General features: G+C 31.8%; 3 protein-coding genes and 1 long non-coding RNA gene across 4 annotated transcripts; 2 read left to right on the top strand and 2 right to left on the bottom strand.

Moving 5' to 3' along the window:
- The first annotated feature begins 4257 nt into the window (after positions 1-4257).
- On the top strand, positions 4258-6346 carry LOC124937412 (expansin-B16-like). Its single transcript, XM_047477675.1, has 4 exons — positions 4258-4718; positions 4842-5148; positions 5344-5473; positions 5568-6346. The coding sequence occupies exons 1-4, from the start codon at positions 4523-4525 to the stop codon at positions 5763-5765; spliced, it is 831 nt and encodes a 276-aa protein (XP_047333631.1). The 5' UTR covers positions 4258-4522; the 3' UTR covers positions 5766-6346.
- A 1405-nt stretch (positions 6347-7751) lies between these two features.
- LOC124938807 (lanC-like protein GCL2) lies at positions 7752-9439 on the top strand. The gene is made up of 6 exons (XM_047479323.1): positions 7752-7920; positions 8019-8200; positions 8288-8399; positions 8470-8586; positions 8685-8999; positions 9063-9439. The coding sequence occupies exons 1-6, from the start codon at positions 7762-7764 to the stop codon at positions 9399-9401; spliced, it is 1224 nt and encodes a 407-aa protein (XP_047335279.1). The 5' UTR covers positions 7752-7761; the 3' UTR covers positions 9402-9439.
- Positions 9440-9629: 190 nt separating this feature from the next.
- On the bottom strand, positions 9630-10165 carry LOC124938808. The gene is made up of 2 exons (XR_007099412.1): positions 9973-10165; positions 9630-9898 (listed from the first exon to the last, which is right to left on the bottom strand). It is a non-coding gene; the product is annotated as an uncharacterized LOC124938808 (long non-coding RNA).
- A 7839-nt stretch (positions 10166-18004) lies between these two features.
- Positions 18005-19663, bottom strand: LOC124940313 (ethylene-responsive transcription factor ERF054-like). Its single transcript, XM_047480822.1, has one exon. The coding sequence runs from the start codon at positions 19548-19550 to the stop codon at positions 18342-18344; it is 1209 nt and encodes a 402-aa protein (XP_047336778.1). The 5' UTR covers positions 19551-19663; the 3' UTR covers positions 18005-18341.
- Between the last annotated feature and the right edge of the window lie 7270 nt (positions 19664-26933).

The following is a 26933-nucleotide window of genomic DNA, read 5'->3' as shown; positions in this document are numbered from 1 at the left end:
AAAAGTATACATATGACAGGTTAATTAGTAATTAATATAATCTGGATTTTATGTATTTTTAGATATTCAAGTTACTAATTACTATATATATAATAAATATTTTTAAAAAATGCATAAACAATTATAATAATATTAAATCCTCAAATTCTTTACGCAAAGTGGTGGGTATAATTCGTAAACAAAACATATCAACACAATTAGCGGAACATTTTCTCCTATTTTTTTAGGAAAGAAGATGATGATCATATCAAGTCATAAAAGATGAAATCTTTCTATTTTATATTTCCTAATTAATATAATATCGAATCGGTCGGACCCGGCCATTTGGTATATATGAGGCCAAGATATTTTTATTTTTATTTTATTTTTTTTAAAAAAAAAAGGAAAATATTAGGTAAAGTTTGTCAATATATATAGTATAGTATAGATATGGAAATAATTGCATCACTTGAAAAGATAATGTTATATTTCCACTCGAGTCGATCGATCTGTCGGCTTTCTTAATTAAAAACCATAATCAGGCACTTAGCTGGGAAATACCCAACCGTGAGTGAATTCATGATCAATTGTGGCCTTGTAATTAATTATTATTATTTGTTGATCATATATATATTATATGCTCATGATCTGCCTCGTCCACTTTTTTTTTTGGGGGGAACATGGTGCTAGCTAGCTAGCACAATAACCTCTAATTAATTAACATGTCATGTTTTCAGCTCCACTTAATTTGTTAAAAATAATCATAATATAATGTTTCAAATTATTAATGTTACATGAATATTTTCTAATATGATAAAATTATTAGTTAAGTGAATGTATGTATGTATCCACAAGATCATCAATTCATTGAGTAGCTTTGCTATAGCTGGTTAGGCAGCATGTCTGCTAAAGCCCTTATATAATTTGCTTTGCTCATGACCACGGACCACCACATTCATATATATATTCTTTTATAACAAATTATAGTTGACATCATATTTAAGTCTAACTCTAGCTGAAATTTTAATTATGGGTTTTAATTATATATGGCCCGGTGAACATAGTAGATCTAAAATAGCAAAATGTTATTGATTGGCTTTGAATAAAAACGAAGAGACATTATTTTTTGGGTGTTATACAAAACTATATCTCTAACATTTTTCATGAGACAATAACCATGTTTGTTTAAATATTTTTTATAAAATTTCTCACACATTAATCCTATACCTCACACCCTTAAGAGATGGAGACTTAAATTTGAATTCTCAATTGGTGGGGGTGCGTATAGACATGCTAATAATTTACAAAATTGAATTCTATGTCACACATTATTTGAAATTATTAATTAATGGCTAGCTAGGTGGGTTGTCTTTTGACATTTTATATAGAGAGCTCACGTGGCCACAATATTCTGCAAGCATGAATTAATATATATATAAATTAAGAGCAATTAAAAAAGTAAAGATTTATTATTGATAGAATTTAATTATGTGAGATTATATTCTCTAACAATTAATTGATGGTGTATGAAGACTAACTGCTATAACGTACTCTAATAATTATGATTGATCAAACTAGCTAGCTAGCTAACTGACTAACTAACTAACTATGTAGTTAGTTAGATTAGAATAGATGAACAACTTAATTATAAAAAACAGAATCAAATCATGATAATCAACTTAATTAATAATGTCTTGATAAGGTGTATTAATAGTTAATATTTGGTATAATCAGATCGTCGTCTCGTCCAACCAATTATAGTTGAAGCTTTTGTATTAATATTAATATTAATATTAATATTAATATTAATATTGTTCCACCAGCTGCAAGTAGTCACATGGCCAAACTAAATTGCTGACAAGCACGAATGGGACACATCACCATTTATTCCATCTTTTCATTTATCATTTCTTTAATTAATATGCATATGCATATTTTCTTTTCCCTATATTAATAAATAAACAATGAATTCCAATTTAAAACATTGACTTTAAGTGTTAAATAACATCCCACTAACAATAAAATTAAGAACAGAATGAAATTTGCAGTATAAATAAACTAATTAATATTATGTTTCAAACTAGTAGTCACGCGAATATTACTCTAAAGTTTAAATCTATATATTTTGAAAAAGACTAAACATATCTTTAAACTGTATATATACAACTAAAATTGAAGTATTGATCAATGTGCAAAGTTTCAATTCAAAAGAAACCAATTAGAAAGAAGATAGATAAGATGGTCCCGCTAATTAAGTATTTGCACGGATTAGGCTGAAAATGCCAATTAATCATATTTATTGGTGTTTCCTTCCTACTTAGAAAAGCTATTTATAGCTACGTCCATCCATCAATCAATCAATCAACCAATGGCTCAATAAAGGCACTCCACTTAGGTTTTATTTCAAGTGATCATTTCTACTGCATTATTTTCCTCAATAACTTTTTTTCTCTTATAATTAGCTAGGTCAAAATTATACATAAATACATACATACATACATAATTCAATGAAGACCCTCCTCCCTCCCTCTCTCTATCCATATAATATTTCTTCCCGGTATTTATTTTGCTTTAGAAATTAATTATATATCGATTTTTTTCTTAATTTTTAAGTAATTGAATCATATCAATATTGTTGATCAATGATATCTAATGTTCTTTCGTGTTTTAATTCTTAAATATATATATATATATATATATATATATATATATATATATATATATATATATATATATATATATATATATATATATATATATATATATATATATATATATATATATATATATATATATATATATATATATATATATATATATATATATATATATATATATATATATATATATATATATCATTTCATTTTATGTGCGGTTGGACGTGACAATAACAGCCACAAGATTAAATATTATTCTAATTAACCCAGTAGGGAACAAATACCTATAATAAATAATTCTTTTCTTTTGTCCTTTTTCTTTTCACATAAATAATATCAACTTTTTAATATCTTTACTATTTATAATTCTTTTTATTAAAAAAACTTTGAATTAAAATGACAAAAACAAATACCAAAATAAAAGGGGAATACGAAAGAATGAAAGCATAAACAGCATAGGAGAGAAAAAAATAGTCTTGTAAATTGTATGATAGAGTATTGTAGTGTTTCTATTATTATGTGTGAAACCAACATGATGTGCATGCATAAATAACACTTCTTCTCCTATATATAGATATGGTTAGTAAGTACATTAATAACTACAATACTATATATATATATATACAACATGATCTATTTATTAATTTGTGATCAGTAGTACATATGTAAATATAATTTAGAAAGCAGAATGAACTTGGTGTAAGTTTGTAGACTATATATATCAATTTTGACCATAACTGCCATTCCATTCGCTTGATTATTACAGCAAGCAAGCACAGTTATTTCTAGTAATTCGATCGGAACGTGAAATTTGGACTAGGGTCAATACAATAATAGCTTATAATTAATATACAGTAGAAATATAGTATTTTTACCACACTACACTTGATGTAGTTGTTAAACATTAATTAATTAATTAATATTGAATTGAGCTTTTATTTTAGTTTTTTTTAGCAATTCCAACCAAGGTAATTAATTAGAGGTCAACAAGTTCAGGCTGAACCTTTTCACATTAAACTACCTCTCTCTCTCTCTCTCTCTCTGTCGGCAATATTACTCGTGAGTTTCATTTGGCGCCCAGACGAAATTGGGGTTAAGTTATTATAATTACTGGTCTTGTCTGGGCCGGGAGAGTATTTTATTAGATTTATCTAATTTCCACAATATTATTACACAGTTTTTATAAAAGGAGAGAAGGAAGGAGGCTGGGCTAGGTTTCATTATTGAGAATCAGTTTTCACATGCTGCGGCATTTGTGAGAAGAATAGAATACAAAATATCAACAACAGAGATATCAATTTCCTTAAATGCCCCCCACCCTTCCTTTTTTCATGCGGAATTAACGCCTCCTCAACCGTCGGTGGGCCCCCTCCTTTTCTCTCTCTATCTCTCTTCCATCCGACCACTCCGCTCCTCTTCTTCGTGGCATTATTGTGAATTAAACAAATCTCAAGCCTCAATGCCTTCTCCACTTCTTTCTTTCTTTCTTTCTCCTCACATCACATGGAAAAGATAATAAAAGTAGCTCTCTCTCCTCTTTCCAGCCCCACACACATCACACCTCAGTCTTTTTTTATAATAATATATAATAATATATATATATATATATACCCGTTGAGGTGTAGGAAGAGTAATAGTAGAAGAAGTAGTAGTATAACAGAAGAAGAGAACAAAGAAAGAACAGTCGTTTATCAGTAGTAAAAGCCTCTCCCCCTTCCCTTCCTTCCTTGGCTTTGTTGAATAATATATATATATATATAACTAGTATAACTGTCGGCAAAGAAAACCATCCCCTTCTCTCCTCGGTTTCTCCTCCGCCGGCCACGAGGACAAGCAAGGAAGGAACAAGGGCTGCTGCTGCTTCTTCTTTTATCATATCAACAACAATGGAGGAGGGTCTCCGCCACTGCTTCTGCTGCTGCTGCTGCCGCCTTATGATAATAGTGGTCTTCATTTGCTTCTCAATGGTGTCCTGCCAGCAGCAGAAGCCTCTTCCTCTACACACTGTTGTTGTTGCGGACCCACATTGGAAACCCGCCACCGCTACATGGTACGGAAGCGCAGACGGAGACGGCAGCGATGGTATGCATTCACACACTTACTTGTACTACCTAGTACAATAACAACAACATCACATCCAATCAATCTTTAAACAATTCAATTCCATTCCATTCAATCCAATCCAATTCAATTATTAACTAACAGGTGGGGCTTGTGGATACGGGTCCTTGGTCGATGTGAAGCCCTTTAGGGCTCGGGTCGGGGCGGTTAGCCCAATTCTTTTCAAGGGAGGAGAAGGGTGCGGCGCCTGCTATAAGGTCAAGTGTCTGGATAATTCCATATGTTCCCGCCGCGCAGTCACCGTCATCATTACCGACGAGTGCCCCGGCGGCTACTGCTCCAGCGGCCGCACCCACTTCGACCTCAGCGGCGCTGCTTTCTCCCGTATGGCCGTCTCCGGCTTCGGCCCCCAGCTCCGTAACCGCGGGGAGTTATCGGTCATGTACCGCCGGTAAGTCAGTCAATCAGTCAGTCAGTCACAGTCAGACCCCCCTCAGACGTCAGTAAATATATATAATGTGTTGGAGTGTGGAATAATAATGTCTTGCCTTGCCTGGTTGTCTTTGTCATAACGGTCCTGTTTTTACAGTTTCTGTCGGTTTGCTTTTGATGATTAATTAATTGGAGATTAATAATAAATATGCAGGACACCATGCAAATATCCAGGGAAGAACGTAGCTTTCCATGTGAATGAAGGGTCAACCAACTACTGGCTATCTCTTCTGGTTGAGTTTGAGGATGGAGACGGTGATATCGGAGCAATGCACATCAGAGAGGTAGGTTCTCTTCTCTCTCTTGTTGCTTGCTGCTAATTCATTAATTAATTAAGTTTGATTTATTGTTTGATTTATTGTTGGGGGGTGATTGCAGAGCTCGTCAATGGAGTGGGTGGAGATGAAACACGTGTGGGGAGCAAGTTGGTGTATAATAGGAGGGCCTCTCAAAGGACCATTTTCAGTGAAGTTAACCACTCTTTCTACCAAAAGATCCCTCTCTGCAAGGGACGTTATTCCATCTAACTGGTCTCCCAAGGCAACTTACACCTCCCGTCTCAACTTCTTCGTCTAATTACTTCCACTCTATCTATCTATCTATCTATCTATAGTCTATTTATGTGTGTGTGTGTCTGTGTGTGCGTGTGTGAAAGAGAGAGAGAGAGAGATAGAGAGGGGTGGAGTCATAAGAATCGGCCTCCCGTCCCTGATCCGTCCATGACAGAGAAAAGTAGCCGTTGTGATGGGTTGTTTAGGGTTTTTCCCTCCTCTCTCTCCTATTCCCTACTAGCCGTTGTTGGGGGAGTCAAAGATTTTTGTTGTTGATTGATCTTACTACTTAATTACTTACTCTGCACAGAGAAAGAGGACGACTTACTGATAAGAAGGAGAGAAGAAGAACAAGAAGATTAAAGGAGGTTTTTTCTTCTCTTTTTAGTAGAACAGAGCAGCAGAGTATAGTATAGTGGTGTGTGTCTGTGTGTGGGTGGGGCCCTCTCCAAAGGGGAGAGAGAGCTGATCTTTTTTTCATACCATTTTATTATTATCATTTGCACCACCACTACTACTAGTATTACTAGTGTTTACTACTTTCTACTTCTACTACTACTTTGTAGTAGTAGTGATTAATAATAAGTGTTGCAGATATCTTATCTATGTTGTCATGTTTTGTAACGTGGGATGCCGGCCAACTTTCTGGGCCCTCCACCACCACCACCATCCTCCGACTTCTTCTTCTTCTGTGTAACCTGTTCTTTATTATGGTAGCTGGTCAACAATTAAATGTTACTACTACTTATTCATTATGGTATTAGATTTCTTCAACTATTATCTTTCAGATCTATAACTTATAAATGAATTAGTAAAATGAATTAGTAAGCTTCCTGTTGCTCTGCTGAGGGAGGATCACGTTCAAATATTAGGTATAGATGATTAAAAAAAAATAAAAAAAGTAGAAAGAGGTGTGCAATCAATAATCATCATAATGCTTCTTTTCTTTTACCTTTCTGGACACTTATTATTATTGAGTTAATGAATCACAAAGGGATGTTTGACCACCGTACCCATTCCCACCCCCCCGACTCCTCCTCAACCATCTGACTCTCAATTAGATAATTATTTGTAGCAAACATGTCTAATGAGTAGTAGTTCTCAAACACGGTCCTTATAATGTGGACAGCATAGTTTAGGACTTAGGAGCCATATGTAAATAATGGTTGTGCTCAATTCAATTAGTTGAGTCTGTCACAATTATTAGGTAAACACACTTTCTTCTTTTATAGGGGGAAACCTTAGTTGCTCAACATGAATATGAGGATATAAACCCTTAATTAATCCACACTTGTTCACATGTCCATTTCTGTGTTGGGCTCAATTTATTATGTCTTTCTTTTTGTTGTAGACATAGTCACAAAACATAATTTGAACTGGAATGAGTGTTATGGTACAACAACAACAAGACTCATTTCCCAGCTCCACTCCCCAACTCTCAAGCCTTAATGTTAATACAAGGCTGCTTCTGTCCTACATTATAGTACATTTCAATGATCGTACACTTGAAGATTATGAAAATGTTTTTAATTTTTAACAAAAGATACAATTATTGTTAGTTACTATTATAGTATGTAACTAAAAGACAAAACTCTAAAAAAATAAAATATTTGGGAACATTTAATAATGACCAGAACTATTATCATCCTCTTCCCTTCCCTGTACAAGTTGGGTCATTCGTTTTTTTATTTGGAGATAGGTTATTTTATCTATAATTTATAAGTAAATAATAATACAGGCTTCTTAAAAGAAAAAACTCATTATGAATTAAATAAAAATAGTAGGAATTTATAGAGCCTCCACGTAGCGGCGGTGCTGTTGAAGTTGCATGACACACGTGTCAATAAGGTAAAAGAAGTTAGAAATAAAGAATGCTGAGGTGTTATATTGAACCGAAAGAGCTTGGAAACACCCATCATCATCCTCCTTGGCCGTTCTTTGCTTGCACCTACAAGTCAGTCAGTCTGTCTGTCTGTCCGTCTAGTCTGCCGGCCAACATCATCATCAAATATCATCAAGAAATGGCAAGTCGTTTTTTCGTGAATGCACTTCCGGACTATGAACCCGAAGTAGCTTCGGTGAATCCTCCTCCAGGTAATACACTCTTGGAGCTCTTGTCTTTGCCATATTCAGATTTTGCAATAAGGCTAAAAGAGGCTGCCTTGGCTATTAAGGAGACTGTAAGTAACTAACTATCTATCTATACATATGTTTTTTGAAAGAGAGAGATCGAGAGAAAGAGACATGTGAAAGGTTTTGGTTTTTTGAAACGTTTCAGGTGGTAAACGAGACATGGGGAGTCGGCGGCGAGAGACATAACAGAAATTGTACTCTCTACTCAGGAACCCTCGGGACAGCTTTCTTACTATACAAGTGCTACCAAGTAACAGGAGACACAAATGATCTTAACCTCTGCTCAGACATCATCAAAGCTTGTGATGCTTCTTCATCCTTTACCAAGTAATTATGTCTCCTTTTAACTAATAATTAATCACAGGGGCTCTAATAAAAAAAAATACTTACATACTTACATACATACATACATAGGGATGTTACATTCAAACAAGGTTGTGGCGGTATTTATGCTTTGGGTGCTGTGGTTGCCAATCACAGGGGCGACCAACATATGTGCAAGTACTACGTCGATCAATTCCAAGGGGTACACAAAGATCTATTTTACAAGTTTATATATATGATTGTAAATAATAATAATAATAATAATATTACAGATTAGCCTTCCAGAGGAAATCTGTGATGAGCTGATGCACGGGAAAGCAGGGTATCTGGTGGCATGCTTGTATTTGAACCAGCTTGTTGACGAAGAAGCCTATCCTTCGTCACGGATTGTAAGGATTAATTTTGCTTTTATAAATATATATATATATATATATATGAATGAATGTTTCGATCGAGTGCTTAAAGGGTGTGAATATGGGTGGGTCAGAGAAGGATGGCATGTGAAATTGTAAAGGACGGAAGGAAAATGGGAAATGGAAGATGCCCACTAATGTATGAATGGAACGGTGAGAAGTACTGGGGAGCAGCCCATGGTCTTGCCGGGATCAGCCTAGTTCTTATGCATACCGAATTGGAAGCAGACGAGGCTGAGGATATTAAGATAACTCTCAAGTACATGATTGAGCATCGTTTCCACAGCAGAAACTACCCAGCAAGTGAAGAAGACAGGAACCGTGACGTTCTTGTCCACTGGTGTCATGGTGCTCCTGGTATAGCCATTACCCTTGTCAAGGCATATCAGGTACACACACATGACACACCTCTACTTAATAGTATAATGTTATTAATAATAACGTGGGCGCAGGTATTTGGAGACAAAGTGTTCCTAGATTCAGCAATTGATGCAGCAGAAGTAACATGGGAGAGGGGGCTTCTAAAAAGAGTGGGTCTGTGCCATGGAATTAGTGGGAATGCATACGTGTTCCTGTCACTGTACAGGCTGACTGGGAAGGAGAAGTATCTTCACAGAGCCAAGGCATTCGCTTCATTCCTGTTGGATAGATCAGCCAATCTTATAAGGACAGGAGAGATGCATCCTGGAGATAGACCTTACTCCTTGTTTGAAGGGATAGGTGGATTGGCTTATCTTTACCTAGACATGGTTCAACCAACCCAAGCCAGATATCCAGCTTATGAACTCTAAAAATGCTCCTTCACCCTTCATTCACCCTTCTCCCTTCTTCTGATATCACCAACCTTCTGATGACACTACCTCCTCCTCCTCCTGGCCCTCACTCATCATCATCATCAAGTCTCATCAATCACCAACCAAAAAAAAAAAAAAAAAACAACAAGTTTGGATAGATGGATGGATGGATCGTAGTACTTTGTGTTTGGCCTCTTTTGTGCAGAGTTTTATGGCCTTTTTCATATGTATTTTGCTTTTATCTATCTTTGGAATAATTAGTTTGAGGTAATAAGTTCTTAATTACATATAAAAAAAAAAAAGTAGACCTATTATGTTGTTAAGTTTGAAAATACAGACTACTTAATTACTTCTTCAACCTACAGTATATAACCTGTCAATTCTCCATGTATTATTATGAAGAATTTAAACAAAAGTTGTACCTGAAAATCGTGTATCTAATCTCGTCCAAGAATATCTGCAATTTGTGCGCTCAAACTCGGATTGTTAACCACCTGAAACAAATAGTTGGTTGGATGATTTGATTATAATAGCAAATAGTGACTACGACAGATTGGTGATATTATACTTGGGCGAGGCGATTGGGGGTAAACAAAGAGGAACCTGAACGATCCCGTGAAAGGTGTCCTCTGAAACTGTTTAAGAACGCTACGTCGACGGTGTTCCTCCTCCTCTTCCTTGGTAGTGCCGGCGAATCTGTAGCAGCAGCAGCAGCAGCAGAGAAGACGTAACGCTCTTTCTTCTCTTCACGGGCTGTTTGTTTGATCTGATTTATTAACCCTATCGCTTATTTACCATACCAAATATATATATCGATGACATTGTTCATCTGATTTTTTTTTAATACTTTATTATCCACTCAACTCACCCACATATTCATCATTTAAATTATTAGCAATTTTTTATTACATAATTACACTACTGTTTGTCTAAATAATTAGATGATTTGTAATCCCAAATCAACGTCCTTATCTAAACTTAATGAACTTATTTTATTCAAATAATTCACTTCACACCAAACAAAATTATTATCTTTGTAAATAACTATGATCCAGGATTGGATTACACCAAAACAGACTCAACATAAGTTAACTTTTAATACTTAACTCAAATAGATTACATTCACAATGACATCAATAACAATTTTAGAGCTTTTTTTATTTTGATTATTATTTTTTAAATTGATCTATTTATATTAAAAATGATCCAAATTATTTAAACACAACAACGACATGACATACAAATTGAAAATATATATATATATATATAATATATATATATATATAATATATATATATATATATATATATAATATACAACCATGTTGCCCAATAAATTATCGGTTGGGAATTTTGAAATGGAGATTACTTTTATATACTATAATCTAGCAATGTGAGATGGGTAAATGCACAGGTTATCCAAGTCTAAAACAGAATATCAAATACAGAATAAAACAACACTAGATTTACGTGGAAAACCCTCTCAACCTGAAAAGTAAAAAACCACGGGGCCAACTAGCAAATTTCACTATAAACAAGAAACGGATACAAATATTCTTCTTAACTGTAAACCCAAAGTTGAGATATACAAACAGAGAAAACCAATTTCATTTAGACTCAAGCTAGTCTAGATATGAGACAACAAGAAATTAGAACCTGAATGTGAAAATGTAAGAGATTTACTTCTCCTTCTCTTCTTCTTCCTCTGTTTCTTCTCTTTTTTGCAGAATGTCTCTTTCTAGAAGTGATAGAATGAGCAGCATTCTTAGGTTTTGCTTGTTTTATTAAATGCCTAATTGGGCTGGACCCAAAAGCCCAACAATCTCCCCCTCCAGCCCAGGGAAAGAGGTACATCGATCTTCAAGTCATCACTTGGTATTCATGCCGACAAGCCGACAACAGAGCTCGAGCTTGTCTTTTGGAACAATCTTCGTAAACATGTCTGACGGGTTCTTATCCGTGTGGATTTTCTTAACTTTATCTTCTAGTTTTCTATTACATCTCTTAACAATGAAACCTCACATCAATATGCTTAGTTCTGGAATGATATGTAGCATTCTTACTCAAATCTAAGGCACTCTAACTATCACAAAAACAATTGCATCTTCTTGTTCATACCAAGCTCTAGAAGAAATCTAATCATCCACAATAACTCCTTACCAGCTTCAGTTGCTGCAATGTATTCTGCTTCTGTTGTTGATAAAGTCACACATTTCTGCAACTTGGATTGCCATGACACGGCTCCCCCTGCAAAAGTAAACACATAACCCGAAATGGATTTTCTGTGATCTAGATCTCCATCCATATCAGCATCTGTGTAACCTTCTGACACGGCTTCACCATTTCTAAAACTCAAACACAAATTGGAAGAGCCTCTTAGATATCTAAGAATCCACTTCACTGCTTCCCAATGTTGTTTTCCTAGATTAGAGAGGAACCTACTTACCACACCGACTGCATGCGCTATATCAGGCCTAGTGCAAACCATTGTATACATCAAACTCCCTACAGTTGAGGAGTATGGAACACTTGAAATTTCATCATTTTCTTTCTCTGTTGATGGACACATCTTCTTGCTCAATTTAAAATGGTTAGGAAGTGGACAACTTACTTCCTTTGCTCCTTGCATGTTGAATCTTTCAAGCACCCTTTCAATGTACTTCTCTTGTGACAACCAAAGTCTCTTAGCCTTTCTGTCACGAGTAATTTGCATTCCCAATATCTGACGTGCTTGGCCCATGTCTTTCATGTCAAATGTCTTGGACATCTCCTTCTTCAACATGGCTATTATCTGAGCATCATGTCCTACAATCAACATATCATCAACATAAAGTAAAAGGATTATAAACTTTCCATTAGAAAATCTTTTGAAGTAAACACACGAATCTGTCTTGGTTTTCTGGTACCTATGACTCATCATAAAAGAGTCAAATTTCTTGTACCACTGTCTCGAAGCTTGTTTCAAACCGTATATACTCTTCTTTAATTTGCAAACCATGTTCTCCTTTTCTTTAACTTCAAATCCCTCTAGTTGCACCATGTAGATCTCTTCTTCAAAGTTACCATGAAGAAATACAGTTTTTACATCAAGTTGCTCAAGCTCAAGGTCTAAGTTAGCTACTAGACCTAACACTATACGAATGGAAGTCATCTTTATAGGGGTGGCCAAACCTACGGATCGGATACGATCCGGTATTTCAGATCGGATATCCGCTTTTATTTTTTTCAAAAATTGCGATCCGTATCCGATCCGGTATCCGACCAATATCCGATCCGAAAATACCGGATCGGATCGGATCGGCCAGCCGGATACCCGCTGATCCGATTTTTTTTCATATTTTAATTTTTTTTTCATATGCTAGAAAATTAAAATTGTTCTATTAAGGATTTCAATTATGAATAATGACGATTTGAGAACATATCTAAAGGGAAATGGGAAGAAAAAAAAATGAAAGAGACATATTTTTATTTGGGTTTGTAAAGGAAAATGGGAGAAAACATAAAGAAGATAAAGAAGAGAGAGATTTTGTATTTTTGTTTGGGTTTGTAAAAAGAATAAAGGAAGAGATAGATTTTTGTTTAGTTTGTAATTGTTTAATAATATTTTTATTTGGGTTTGTAAAGAGAAACATGAAGAAAAATATAGGAAAAGAGAGATTTTTGGTTGCGTTTGTATTTATTTAATTATATTTTTGTTTGGGTTTGTTTATTTAATAAATTTTAAAAATGACCGGATCGGCTTCGGATATCCGAAATCTTTTTTGTCCGATCCGTATCCGATCCGGAAATCCGGTAAAAATATCGGATCGGATCGATATCCGAATCCGATCCATCGGATACGGATTTTTTCGGATCGGATCGGCCGGATCAACGGATCGGTTCTTTCGGATCGGATTTTTTGGCCACCCCTACATCTTTACCACTGGTGAGAAAATCTCCTCAAAGTCGATGCCCTGTTTCTGTCCAAAACTCTTTACAACAAGTCGAGCTTTGTACTTCATAATTTCTCCATTTTCATCTCTCTTTAGCTCTCTTTAGCTCTCTTTAGCTTGAACACCCATTTGTTTCTCAATGCCTTTCGGCCCTTAGGAAGTTCCACCAGCTCATATGTGCACATTTTTGCAATGACTTCATCTCATCTTTCATTGCATTCTGCCACTTAGCTTTGTCTTTATGAACTTGTGCCTCCTGAAAACTTTTTGGCTCTCCTTCTTGTCAATAGTATATACTCTGAAGAAGGGTACCTTTTAGAAGGTTGATGCTCTCTTTCAGACCTTCTTAATGGGGGCTCTCCTGGCTCCTCTTGATGATGTTGCTCCCCCTGCTCAGTAACATCATAAACAGTCTCATCATCATTACTACCATTCATGTCAGAGGTTTCCTCAATGACTTCTTCATTATGTTCATCTTCATCTGTTACTGTTGATTGTACATGTGAAGGAATTAGTATGAGTTCTATGGACTCATCAACTCTCTCTGACTTCTCAATGATTTCTGGATTTATCCCATTCTGACCCTCGAAGAACACAACATCTCTGCATCTAACAATTCTCTTCTTTTCTGGGTCCCATAATCTGTACCCAAATTCCTCATTTCCATACCCAAGGAAAATACATGCAATTGCTTTATCATCCAACTTGGATCTTTGCTCCTTTGAAATATGCACATATGCTTTGCATCCAAACACCATTAGATGCGAGTATGGAATATTCTTCTTTGACCATACTCTTTCTGGTATTTCAAACTTCAAAGGAACAGAGGGTGACCTGTTTATGAGATAACAAGCTGTGCGAACTGCTTCTGCCCAAAACTGTTTTGGCAACTTTGTCATCTTCAGCATGCATCTCACCTTTTCTACAATGGTGCGATTCATTCTCTCAGCCACACCATTGTGTTGTGGAGTTCCAGGCACTGTTTTCTCATGTCGAATTCCATATTTTACACAATATGCTTTAAACTCCTTGTAAATATACTCTCCCCCGTTATCAGAGCGAAGACATTTCAGTTTATTATTTGTCTCTCTTTCTACCATGACATGAAACTTTTGAAAGTAATTAAATATCTGGTCTTTCGTTCTCATGAAATAAACCCACACCTTTCTAGATGCATCATTAATAAATGTTAGAAAGTATCGATTGTCACCCAATGACTCCTCCTCAAAAGGACCACACACATCAGAATAAACCAAGTCCAGCACATTCTGTTTCCTTTCTGATGTTTGACTAAAAGAGACTCTGTGTTGCTTACCAAAAGGGCAGTAGTCGCATAGATCCAAAACCTCATCTTTGGTTGAGGGGATGTGAAGTTTCCTCTCTAGAATTCGTAACTCTTTCTCACTCATATGGCCAAGACGTTGATGCCACAGATTTAAAGAGCTTTCAGCTTGTACTGCATTCAACCAATTCTTGAGTATCTTCACATGGGTTCGGTATAAGGAGTGTCATGACTTCCCTTTTGCTACAATCATTGATCCTTTACTGAGCTTCCATTCTCCACTACCAAGATAATGCTTGAATCCATCTTTGTCCAATGCATCACCTGATATCAAGTTTAGACGCAAATCAGGAATATGTCGCACATCTTTCAGTGTTAACTGATGTCCCAGCTCTGTCTGCAAACAAATATCACCAATACCCACAATGTTCGAGTGAATAGTATTACCCATCTTCACTGTACCAAGATCTTCAGCCTTGTAAGTCATGAAGAACTCTCTATTTGGTGTAGCATGATAGCAAGCACATGTATCAACTATCCACTCAACTCCTTGGTGACTTTCTACGTGTAGATATTGTTCATTTTTACAAGAAAGAATCACTACATCATCTTCAGTTACTATGGCTGTGGTATTTATGTTTTCATCATCTTTCTTCTGATTTTTGTCTTCATTCTGTAGTCTTTTCCAGGCTCTACAATTTTTCTTCATGTGACCTTCTTTACCACAGTGATAACACTGTCTTCCCTTAGATTTTGATCTGCCTCTAGACTTGCTATGGCCTCTTGATTATTGTCGGTATTCAGCTCTTCCCATTTTCTCTGTGACAAAGGCTTGTGCACTATTTGTATTAGTTGACTTCCTTCTTGTCTCCTCATTGAATAAGCTGCTAGTAACTATACTCATAGTAAGAACACCATTCGGAGCTGCATTACTGACTGTCACAACCAATTTCTCCCAACTATCGGGCAATGATCCCAAGAGCAATAAGGCTTGCAACTCATCTTCTAAGGTCATCTCTATCACTGACAATTGATTAATCAAGCTTTGGAACTCATTTAAATGCTCAGCAACACCTGCACCTTCTCTGAATTTCAGATTTACTAACTTTCGAATCAGAAATGCTTTGTTACCTGCTGTTTTCTGCTCATACAATGACTCCAGTTTCTTCCACAACTCATGTCCACTCTTCTCACTTGCTACATGGTGGTACACGCTATCATCAAGCCACTGTCTGATTGTGCCGACTGCTTTCCGGTTCAATTTTGTCCAATCACTGTCAGACATATCTTTTGGCTTCGCACTATCTTCTTCAACCGGCTCATACAAGTCTTTACAGTAAAGGATATCCTCCATCTTGGATTTCCAAATCTGCCAGTTATTATTTGTCAACCGGATCATTGTGATATTGCCTTCCATCTCAACCTACAAAAGCACTCTTCAAAATAAACCTAACAACTCTGATACCACTTATTGGGAATTTTGAAATGAAAATTACTTTTATACTGTAATCTAGCAATGTGAGATGGGTAAATGCACAGGTTATCCAAGTCTAAATCAGAAGATCAAGTACAGAACAAAACAACATCAAATTTACGTGGAAATCCCTCTCAACCTGGAGGGTAAAAAACCACGGAGCCAACCAGCAAATTTCACTATAAACAAGAAACGGATATAAATGTTCTTCTCAACTGTAAACCCAAAGTTGAGGTATACAAACAGAGAAAACGAATTTCATTTAGACTCAAGCTAGTCTAGATATGAGACAACAAGAAATTAGAACCTGAAGGTGAAAATGTAAGAGATCTACTTCTCCTTCTCTTCTTCTTCCTCTGTTTTTCTCTTCTTTGCAGAATGTCTTCTCTCTCTAGAAGTGATAGAATGAGCAGCATTCTTAAGTTTTGATTGTTTTATTAAATGCCTAATTGGGCTGGACCCAAAGGCCCAACATTATCTAGCTCGTTAGTTCTCAATAATAATGATTAACTCCCCGACTACTCCACGAGTTTGTTTGAGGAAAGGATTTTTCTGAGTTTTACCTAGGTTTTTTCATAAAAATCCTTGTTTAATAAAAAGTATGAAAATTTTGGTTTTTAAAATTTAAATACTAATTTACCCTTTGAGTTTAGAGGATATAATTTATTTGAGAGAGAACGGTGACTTAGAGAGAGAATAAAATTAGAGGGTAGTTTTGGTATTTAAATGGATAAAAGTATTGATTAGATTGTTGATATATTGTTTAGGTTTTAGGATAAAAACGGGGTTTTATCTCAAATAACAAAACATCAAACAAGTTCTACCGGCTTTCCGGAACGAATATAATAATATTAAGAATGATACGCATCGAACGATTACGATAATTGAAAATTCGACGATTTCTTTGTAACTAGATAATCCACTAAAAAATAATTAGCTATGATGATAACTCAAATATGTAAGCATTGTCCGCTTCAATCCAAATTTTTCAGTAAATACCCAAAGACATCATCCACTAAATCCTAGAAATACTGCACAAAAGACTCAAAATATTAGTCAATCATCAACAATGCAAAAATAAGTGAATAGTCAATTACACCTCATTGTGACACACACAATACCGACTTGCCATAATACAATTTTTTTCCATGCATGTATCATCGGTAAAATTTCATCGTGAATATTGCTCCATCCAATAACAAAATCTTTGATAAAATATTTGACTATCAAAACTTCTCCCAACAAAAATTATATGAAATAAGCTTAGCGAACAAATTATAGTAATGTCACCCATTAAAACGGTTAATGTTTGATTGAGTTTTTTGTTTTGAAATCTTTACCCAAAATCTAATATTTTCTTTCATTTCACTTAATCTATCTTATTACTCATTTTATCCACCAAAATCCTAAAATATTATTTATTCTTTACATTTTTAAGATAAAATAGTCACTTTTTTTTTTTTTTTTTTTTTAGATTAAACTAAAAATCTCCAAAATGAAACAAGCTCTAGGATGTAAGTACACCGGCCCAATCCCCTCTTTGAGAAGCCTAAATAAATGTATTTTCTTTCAAAACTATAAAGTTGAGATAAACAATTTTGACCCGATCGTTTTTTCTTTTCAAATTGACTTGCTTTAAAAGAAGGTTTATGACGCATCTAATATTAAGGATGTTCACTCTCTAGTCTCCATCAATTCAACATGTGATTGATGTAAACAAAGAAATGAAAAAGCTCGTATGTCAAGGAATTGGTGAGAAAGAAGTACAAGACGTCTTTTCTTCTGCATTTATGACTTGTGTTAATTTGTTTAAATGAAATTCTTATGCAGCCACCACCATATTGTAAAAGGAAAAATGAGTGACAAGCATCAAGAGAATTTCAGAATTTCTCTTTGCGGGTAATTAATGTGAATGAATCCAAAAGGATATGTATAGTTTTATATTATCAATCCACATGGGTGAGGGATGATGGACAAATTGACAAGAAGGAGATCTCTAAACTGTCTCGCTTCATGTCTGCAAATGAAATGACAACCATAAAACTTCAAATAAATAGATTGGGTGGTCGGCTAGCTAAACCATGCATGGCTGGCTGGCTGGCTGGCTGGCTGAGTTCCAAAGGAAAATTGAAGACGATATGATCAGTGGCTGCTACTCTAAAATAACCAGCAGTAACTCACTGAAAATGTCTGAGGAGATTCACTAAAACGCTTCTCCTAACAGATGCTAGAAACCACCGATTCACCTATTCAGTTTCGATCCTTCCAAAAGAAAGGCTTCAAAAGACATGACATGGATGATGATGATGATGATGATGATACAGAAGAAGGCGCAGTGCTTGGCTGCGGCTGTTGTTGATGATGATTATGATTATGATCGGAACCACCACCACCACCACCCACAATAGGAAGATTTGATGGCAAGAGAAGATTGTTGTTTAAATCCAAATCATCCCAAACTGGACTTCCCGGTCCCCATCCATCTCCAATCGAATTCAACCAGGATTCTTCCATTTCGCCTCCTCCTCCTCCTCCTCCTCGCCAAACGAACTCCGCCGGCCTCGTCTTCTCGATTTCTTCACCATCCACGGTCTCCCTCGACAGCAGATCTGAATCCCCGTAAATGATGGAAGCAGCATTCAAATCGGAGCTTTGAGGAGCTTGTTGTGGCTGACTTTCGAAATCAGAACCACCCTGATGAGAAGAAGCAGAATTAGAAGCTTCTCCAGAATTAGAAAAACCCTTGTTCAGAAAGAGCTCAGGAAAATTAAGCTTCGCATTCTCTCCTCTCAGTTTGTAGGCCTCACGATCGTACGCCATGGCAGCGTCCTCCGCAGTGTCAAAAGTGCCGAGCCAGAGACGAGTCCTGTTTCTTGGAAGGCGAATCTCAGCTACCCATTTGCCCCAATGTCTCTGTCTAACACCTCTGTACAGCTTCGTCGCGATAAGAGGCGGCGCCGGTGGCCTGAAAACCGCCATTCCTTCATGCGCCATCATCATCATCATCCTCCCTCTAGGGCTTAAATTCAGAGCATCGCTCCAGTTCTGTAATAGCCTCTGCTGCTGAGCTGCCGCAGCAGCAGTTTCCGAGGCAAAATACGGCGGCGGCGGGTATCCTTGCTGGTGGTGAAAAGAGATCATGGGGTTGTTTTTGTTTGGCAAATTTAATTGTGCGTCGTTTAAGGCGAAGGGGAAGACAAGCCTTGAAGATGGAGAAGAAATCAGGGGAGGTCTAGAGGCGGCAGAGGCGTGAGGAAGTGAAGATGAATAGTGAAATGGGTCTCGACGTTCTGGACTCTTGATCTTCTTGAGTGGTCTGTTTGAGATGGAAGACTCTTCAAAAACTGGCTTCCATAGTTGATCCTCGGCATCCTTCCCGTGTTCTGTTAATTTCCTCGTAACTTGTTCATATTCATCGCTCAACAATTTCGATTTCCCTTTGTTTCTCGGAGACGCCATTAATGGACGGACGGACGGACGGACCCTGGTGACAAATAACTTTGGGAAATCTAAAATGTTGTCAACTTTGATCCCAAACCGGGCGAAGAACGTGAAGGAGGGGAGAGGAGAGATATATAGAAGAGAATGGGAAGGAAGATGTTCTTACTTACTTATTATACGGGAAAGAGGATGGTGACTTGTGATTGGTTTAGATTTCCCACGTGTCATTTCCTCGTTTCATCATCATCTTCCAACCTAGGTTGTTTCGTCGCTTCCACTCAAAACTTTCTTTTGTAGGCTAAGTGGGACCCGCCGGGCGCATTAGATACGAAATGTTGATTGATTGATTGATGGATGCCCGTTATCAGATATTTTTGTGATCTAAATTAAGTCCATGGGACTTTTTTTTTTTTTTTTTTCTTTTATATTACCATGTATGTCACGAAATTTAGATAAATAAATTTATTTATTCACGTTAATAAAAACAAAAATATTTAAAATATAACAAATAAGATTTGTACTTGTTACTTTGAACAAGATATATATAATAAATATGAATTTGGTCATGTTTTCCTAAATAAAAATGTTATATATATAGTTGAGTCAAAACAAAAATAAAAACAAAAGTAAAAGGTCGGTGGAAAATGTACGTGGTGTCGGTGGTGGGGCTTTGAGAGAAAACGGGCCGGCACAACAACCCCATGGCCGACGCTTTATAATTAATTAATTATTAATTAACTTATAACTAAAACACCTCGTTTGATCTTCCTTTTACTTTTTCTTTTTATATTGAAAACTCTCTCAACTGAATATCATTTCAATCCATCAAATTATTGTAATTTTATTAAATTTATATTTTAAATAATAATTTATTTTAAACTAGATATCCTAAAAAAAACTCATACTTTTTTTTTTATCGATTTTGTTTTTACAAATATATCAAAATCTTAAAAATAAAAAATCAAAGATCAAATGAGCCCTATAATATTGAGAAAGAGAAAGGTTCATAAAATTAAAATATACAAAAACTAAAGCATGCTCATGTTTGTTGGGAACTGATTAAATAATTAAGAAAAAAGGAGTACTAGTATTTAATTTATATTCTCTTCCAAGAAATAGGCGTAATTAAATAAGCAATTAGGATAAGATAATTAATTAATCGTATATAGTCATCAATGCGATAACTAAGAATACATGATTCCACAGTTGATACTTAACAATTGTGATTTAATTGGAGTAAATGGATCAACGTTGACTTCTTCCAAGCATGTTCGCTTTGTTTAGCAAAAAAAAAAAAAAAAAAGTGAATAGATATTTTTTGGGCGGTTGGAAGAGTTTTTTTTAAATTGAATTGTCTGGGACATTGCACCCCCATCCCTCCAAATACCTCAGTAATATATCATATTTTTTTTTATTTAACATAAAATAAAAATATGAGAATAAAACTATACAATCTCAAACAAAAATATAATATGAACTTGATCATTTCAATTAAAAAGAAAATTGAATTCAGGATTATTTCTTTAAAATAGTTAATAAGATCCTTATAGATAGACTTTTTGGTGTGATATTGTTATAATTTTTTTTAGAGATCAACTATTTATTACTCTGTGTGAAATGAAAATAACAAATATTAGTAACTTTAATTTTTTATGGAAAAATATTTGTGTTATCTTCTACAAACGATTTTAAATTATTATATGTTATATTTATATTTAAACCACTCAAATAACTTGAAATCTATATATATTTAATGACGCTTAATTTAAAATATTGGAGGTGTACTACACGCTCTTTTCACCATCATTCACAAATTAAGTAATTTCTCTTCCCTCATTTATTTCTCTTAATTATTTTCTCTCTTCTAATATATATATATATATATATATATATATATATATATATATATATATATATATATATATATATATATATATATATATATATATATATATATATATATATATATATAAATTTGTTTCCTAATATATATATATATATTTCAGTATTTTTCTCTCTCCTTACCATGTAGATATTTATATTTTTTTTCACACTAATAATATAAAATATTTTTTTATCAATAATCTTTATATTAAAATATATAATATTACATAACATATTTATTTTTATATTTAATAATAACAATATATATATAATAATGCTTAATGTTAATATGGAGATTTACTCTATTTTTCTTAATTAAATTATATTAATATTAATTCAAGATTTTCATTAAATATTAATTATAAAACCTCCAACATATTAATTATAAAACCTCTAAAAATTCTCACTAATTTAGTATTAAATATTAATTATAAAACCTATGCAATTAAACCAATTAAATCAGACATTTCATTTTCTTCTCCACCTAAATATTTTTTCTAATTATAAATAATCTTATTTCAACAAAGTCCTAACAAATATATTTCAGTATTTTTCTCTCTCCTTACCATATAGATATTTATATTTTTTTTCACACTAATAATATAAAATATTTTTTTATCAATAATCTTTATATTAAAATATATAATATTACATAACATATTTATTTTTATATTTAATAATAACAATATATATATAATAATGCTTAATGTTAATATGGAGATTTACTCTATTTTTCTTAATTAAATTATATTAATATTAATTCAAATTTTTCATTAAATATTAATTATAAAACCTCCAACATATTAATTATAAAACCTCTAAAAATTCTCATTAATTTAGTATTAAATATTAATTATAAAACCTATGCAATTAAACCAATTAAATCAGACTTTTCATTTTCTTCTCCACCTAAATATTTTTTCTAATTATAAATAATCTTATATCAGCAAAGTCCTAACAAACCACAATGAATATTTTCATCCTCTCTCATACTCTTCTTTTCTTAAAAATTGGTTAAAGCGAGCACGATTGGATCCTGTGATTCTGGCCAATTACATTGGAAACTTCGTAAAGTTTCAGATAACAACGATAAAGGTTGCATCTTTTGACGATGGCGATGGCGTCGACTGCGATTCTAGAGGCGCTTGTAAGATTGGCTAAAGGAGTTGTGAAGGGGTAGACAAATGGTTATCTGATGAAGATTCAGCCTTTACCGGTCTAAAATTGTATGGCATTGGTGGGTTGATGCGGTTTGAGTTGTATAGAACGGATTTTGAATGGAGCCGCAAAGTGAAGGTAGAGATGGTTTCCATTGACACGGCTAGAGTTTTCTTTCTCTGTGATTTTAGAGATGACCAAGGCGGGATTGTTTTTAATAAACAGAAGATTTGGTAACATTTAATAATTTAATTCTCCAACTTATTATAGTCGATGAATAAATCTTGTATAAAAAAAAAATTCTGTTTATTATTTTAATATAACTCAAATCTTAATTTAATTAGGTTGTACTTTTTTATTTTTATAATTCAAATAAATTGTTTTTTTATTATCTATTTTTAATGTCTTACACGTCATATTTTTATCTATCATATAAAATTACAAATTTCTTTCCTAAATAATAATTATATATATAATATATATATATATATCTTCTCCCACCTAATATAATTAATAATTTTGTTATTTCTCTCTTTCATACTCTATATTAATTATTTTCTCTCACATATTATATATATATTTTTATCTCTTAATTTCTCTTTTACAAATATTTATAATAATAATAATAATCCCTAAAATTTTTATTATAATAATTATTAATTTATCTCTCTTTCTATAATTACTAATTTTTTTTCTTAATTAATATTTTTATTATTTTATCTCTCATATATATATTATCTTTTTTTTATTAATTTTAAATAAACTTATTAATAATAAATATTTATTTATTTTTATATATAAATATTTATAATATACAAAATAGTACCATATAATATATATATAACAACATCAATAAAAATTCACATCAAATATAATTTAAAGTTATTTTTCCTCCTATCTATTTTTTTTGAATTAAATTATATTAATATTAATTCAAATTTCTAATTAAATAAATTTATATTAAATATTAATTATAAAACCTCTAATAAACATAAGATCGAAGTCAATCTTCTATGAATGACACTTATTATAGTCGATGAATTTTGTGTTATTCTAAATAAATCTTGTATAAGAAATTTTTTTTTCTGTTTATTATTTTATTGTAAATATATATATATATATATATATATATATATATATATATAACTCAATCTTAATTAATTTAATTAGGTTGTACTTTTTTATTTTTTTAATTCAAATAAATTATTTTTTTATTATCTATTTTTAATGTCTTACACGTCATCATTTTTATCTATCATATAAAATTACAAATTTCTTTCCTAAATAATAATTATATATATAATAATAATATATATATCTTCTCTCACCTAATATAATTAATAATTTGTGTTATTTCTCTTTCATACTCTATATTAATTATTTTCTCTCACATAATATATATATATATTTTTCTCTCTTAATTTCTTTTTTACAAATATTTATAATAATAATAATCCCTAAAATTTCTATTATAATAATTACTAATTTATCTCTCCTTCTATAATTACTATTTTTTTTTCTTAATTAATATTTTTATTATTTTATCTCTCATATATATATTATCTTTTTTTATTAATTTTAAATAAACTTATTAATAATAAATATTTATTTATTTTTGTATATAAATATTTATAATATACAAAATAGTACCATATAATATATATATAACAACATCAATAAAAATTCACATCAAAGTATAATTTACAGTTACTTTCACTCATAATCTATTCTTCTTAATTAAATTATATTAATATTAATTCAAATTTCTCATTAAATAAATTTACATTAAATATTAATTATAAAACCTCCAACAAATAATAAAATATTAATATAAAACCTTCAACAACATAAATTCTCATTAATTTAGCATTAAATATTAATTATAAAATTTTGCAATTAAACCAGACTATCATTTTCTTCTCCACCATATATATATATATATAATAACTTTTAATATGATTTATTAAACTAACAATAAAAATTCATATCAAATATAATTTAAAGTTATTTTTCCTCCTATCTATTTTTCTTAATTAAATTATATTAATATTAATTTAAATTTCTAATTAAATAAATTTATATTAAATATTAATTATAAAACCTCTAATAAACATAAGATTGAAGTCAATCTTTTGTGAATGGCTTGAAGATATTGGTAACATTTAATAATTTAATTCTCCAACTTATTATAATTGATGAATTTTGTGTTATCCTAAATAAATCTTGTATAAGAAATTTTTTTTTGTTTATTATTTTAATGGAAATATATATATAACTCAATCTTAATTAATTTAATTAGGTTGTATTTTTTTATTTTTTTAATTCAAATAAATTAATTTTTTATTATCTATTTTTAATGTCTTACACGTCATCATTTTTATCTATCATATAAAATTACAAATTTCTTTCCTAAATAATAATTATATATATAATAATAATATATATATCTTCTCTCACCTAATATAATTAATAATTTTTGTTATTTCTCTCTTTCATACTCTATATTAATTATTTTCTCTCACATATTATATATATATTTTTCTCTCTTAATTTCTCTTTTACAAATATTTATAATAATAATAATCCCTAAAATTTCTATTATAATAATTACTAATTTATCTCTCCTTCTATAATTACTAATTTGTTTTCTTAATTAATATTTTTATTATTTTATCTCTCATATATATATTATCTTTTTTTTATTAATTTTAAATAAACTTATTAATAATAAATATTTATTTATTTTTATATATAAATATTTATAATATAGAAAATAGTACCATATAATATATATATATATATATATATATATATATAACAACATCAATAAAAATTCACATCAAAGTATAATTTACAGTTACTTTCACTCATAATCTATTCTTCTTAATTAAATTATATTAATATTAATTCAAATTTCTCATTAAATAAATTTACATTAAATATTAATTATAAAACCTCCAACAAATAATAAAATATTAATATAAAACCTCCAATAACATAAATTCTCATCAATTTAACATTAAATATTAATTATAAAATTTTTGCAATTAAACCAGACTATCATTTTTTCTCCACCATATAATATAATATAATATAATATATATATATATATATATAATAACTTTTAATATGATTTATTAAACTAACAATAAAAATTCACATCAAATGTAATTTAAAGTTATTTTTCCTCCTATCTATTTTTCTTAATTAAATTATATTAATATTAATTTAAATTTCTAATTAAATAAATTTACATTAAATATTAATTATAAAACCTCTAACATAAATGTATAATAAAATATTAATTATAAAACCTACAACAACAATATGAATTCTCATTAATTTAGCATTAAATATTAATTATAAAACATTTGCAATTAAATCAATTAATCAACTTTTATTTTTTTCTCCACCCAAATATTTTTTCAACTTATAAATAATCATATTACTTGATTGAGATTGACCTTATATCTTATAAAACTTTGAGAATATAAACAGTAAACGATCGGATACAAAAATTTTGAAATAAAAAACATGATCCAACTAAATAAGATGTCACATCAAACAAAATATAACATTAACTCAAATCTAAATAATTTAAAAAAATATGACACTCAAGTGCTAAAAAAGTCATCGAAGGCCAGAAAAAAATGTTTTTTCAACCTCTCTACAACTTTATTCTAAATAGAAAAAAAAGAAATAAGTTGGATGAATGATTTTACAATTGGTAATTATGTAAGAACATTTTAATTCCCGTACAACGTAGGTATCCTACTAGTTCTTATAAAACTAGTAGTTAAAAAGAAGAGAGTTTATAATTATTGTTTTAACTTTTTTATTGAAAAGAAAGCTGGAACGGTCATCTCAAGAACTGGTGTATATATATTAAAGTTATGAGTCAATAAAATGGATTTACTGGCGTAAATTGACGTATAGACTTTAGACAATTCCATTTACCACGTTAATTTAAATGTCGGTAAGATTTTTGGCGGCACATATAAACGTCGCAAAAAAATGATTTATGTGTCGACAAATATATTTTTTAATTGTCATAAATTAGAATCACAAGAAAATGCCATAAAAAAAATCAGATAAATTTCAAACATTTTTTTCTTACCCATTTGGCTGTTTTGGTATTTAAAAAGAATACAAAGTGGATCGTGGTATGAAAATTTTGCTATTTGTTATATTTGCTTGATTAATAATCGTTCACATATAAGAAAAAGATAAGATATGTTTAATTTGATTTTGGATCTCACACTCTCTTTTTCTTTCTATATCTTTTTGTTTTCTCTCTAAAATTGCAATATGTATATAAAAACAACCAAATTATATCAATATTAAAAAAATATATATTAA

This window comes from Impatiens glandulifera, chromosome 5 (genome assembly GCF_907164915.1).
Source record: "Impatiens glandulifera chromosome 5, dImpGla2.1, whole genome shotgun sequence".
Lineage (NCBI taxonomy): Eukaryota > Viridiplantae > Streptophyta > Magnoliopsida > Ericales > Balsaminaceae > Impatiens > Impatiens glandulifera.
The sequence above is the reverse complement of the archived record's forward strand: the minus strand, read 5'-3'. Positions and strand labels throughout refer to the sequence as shown.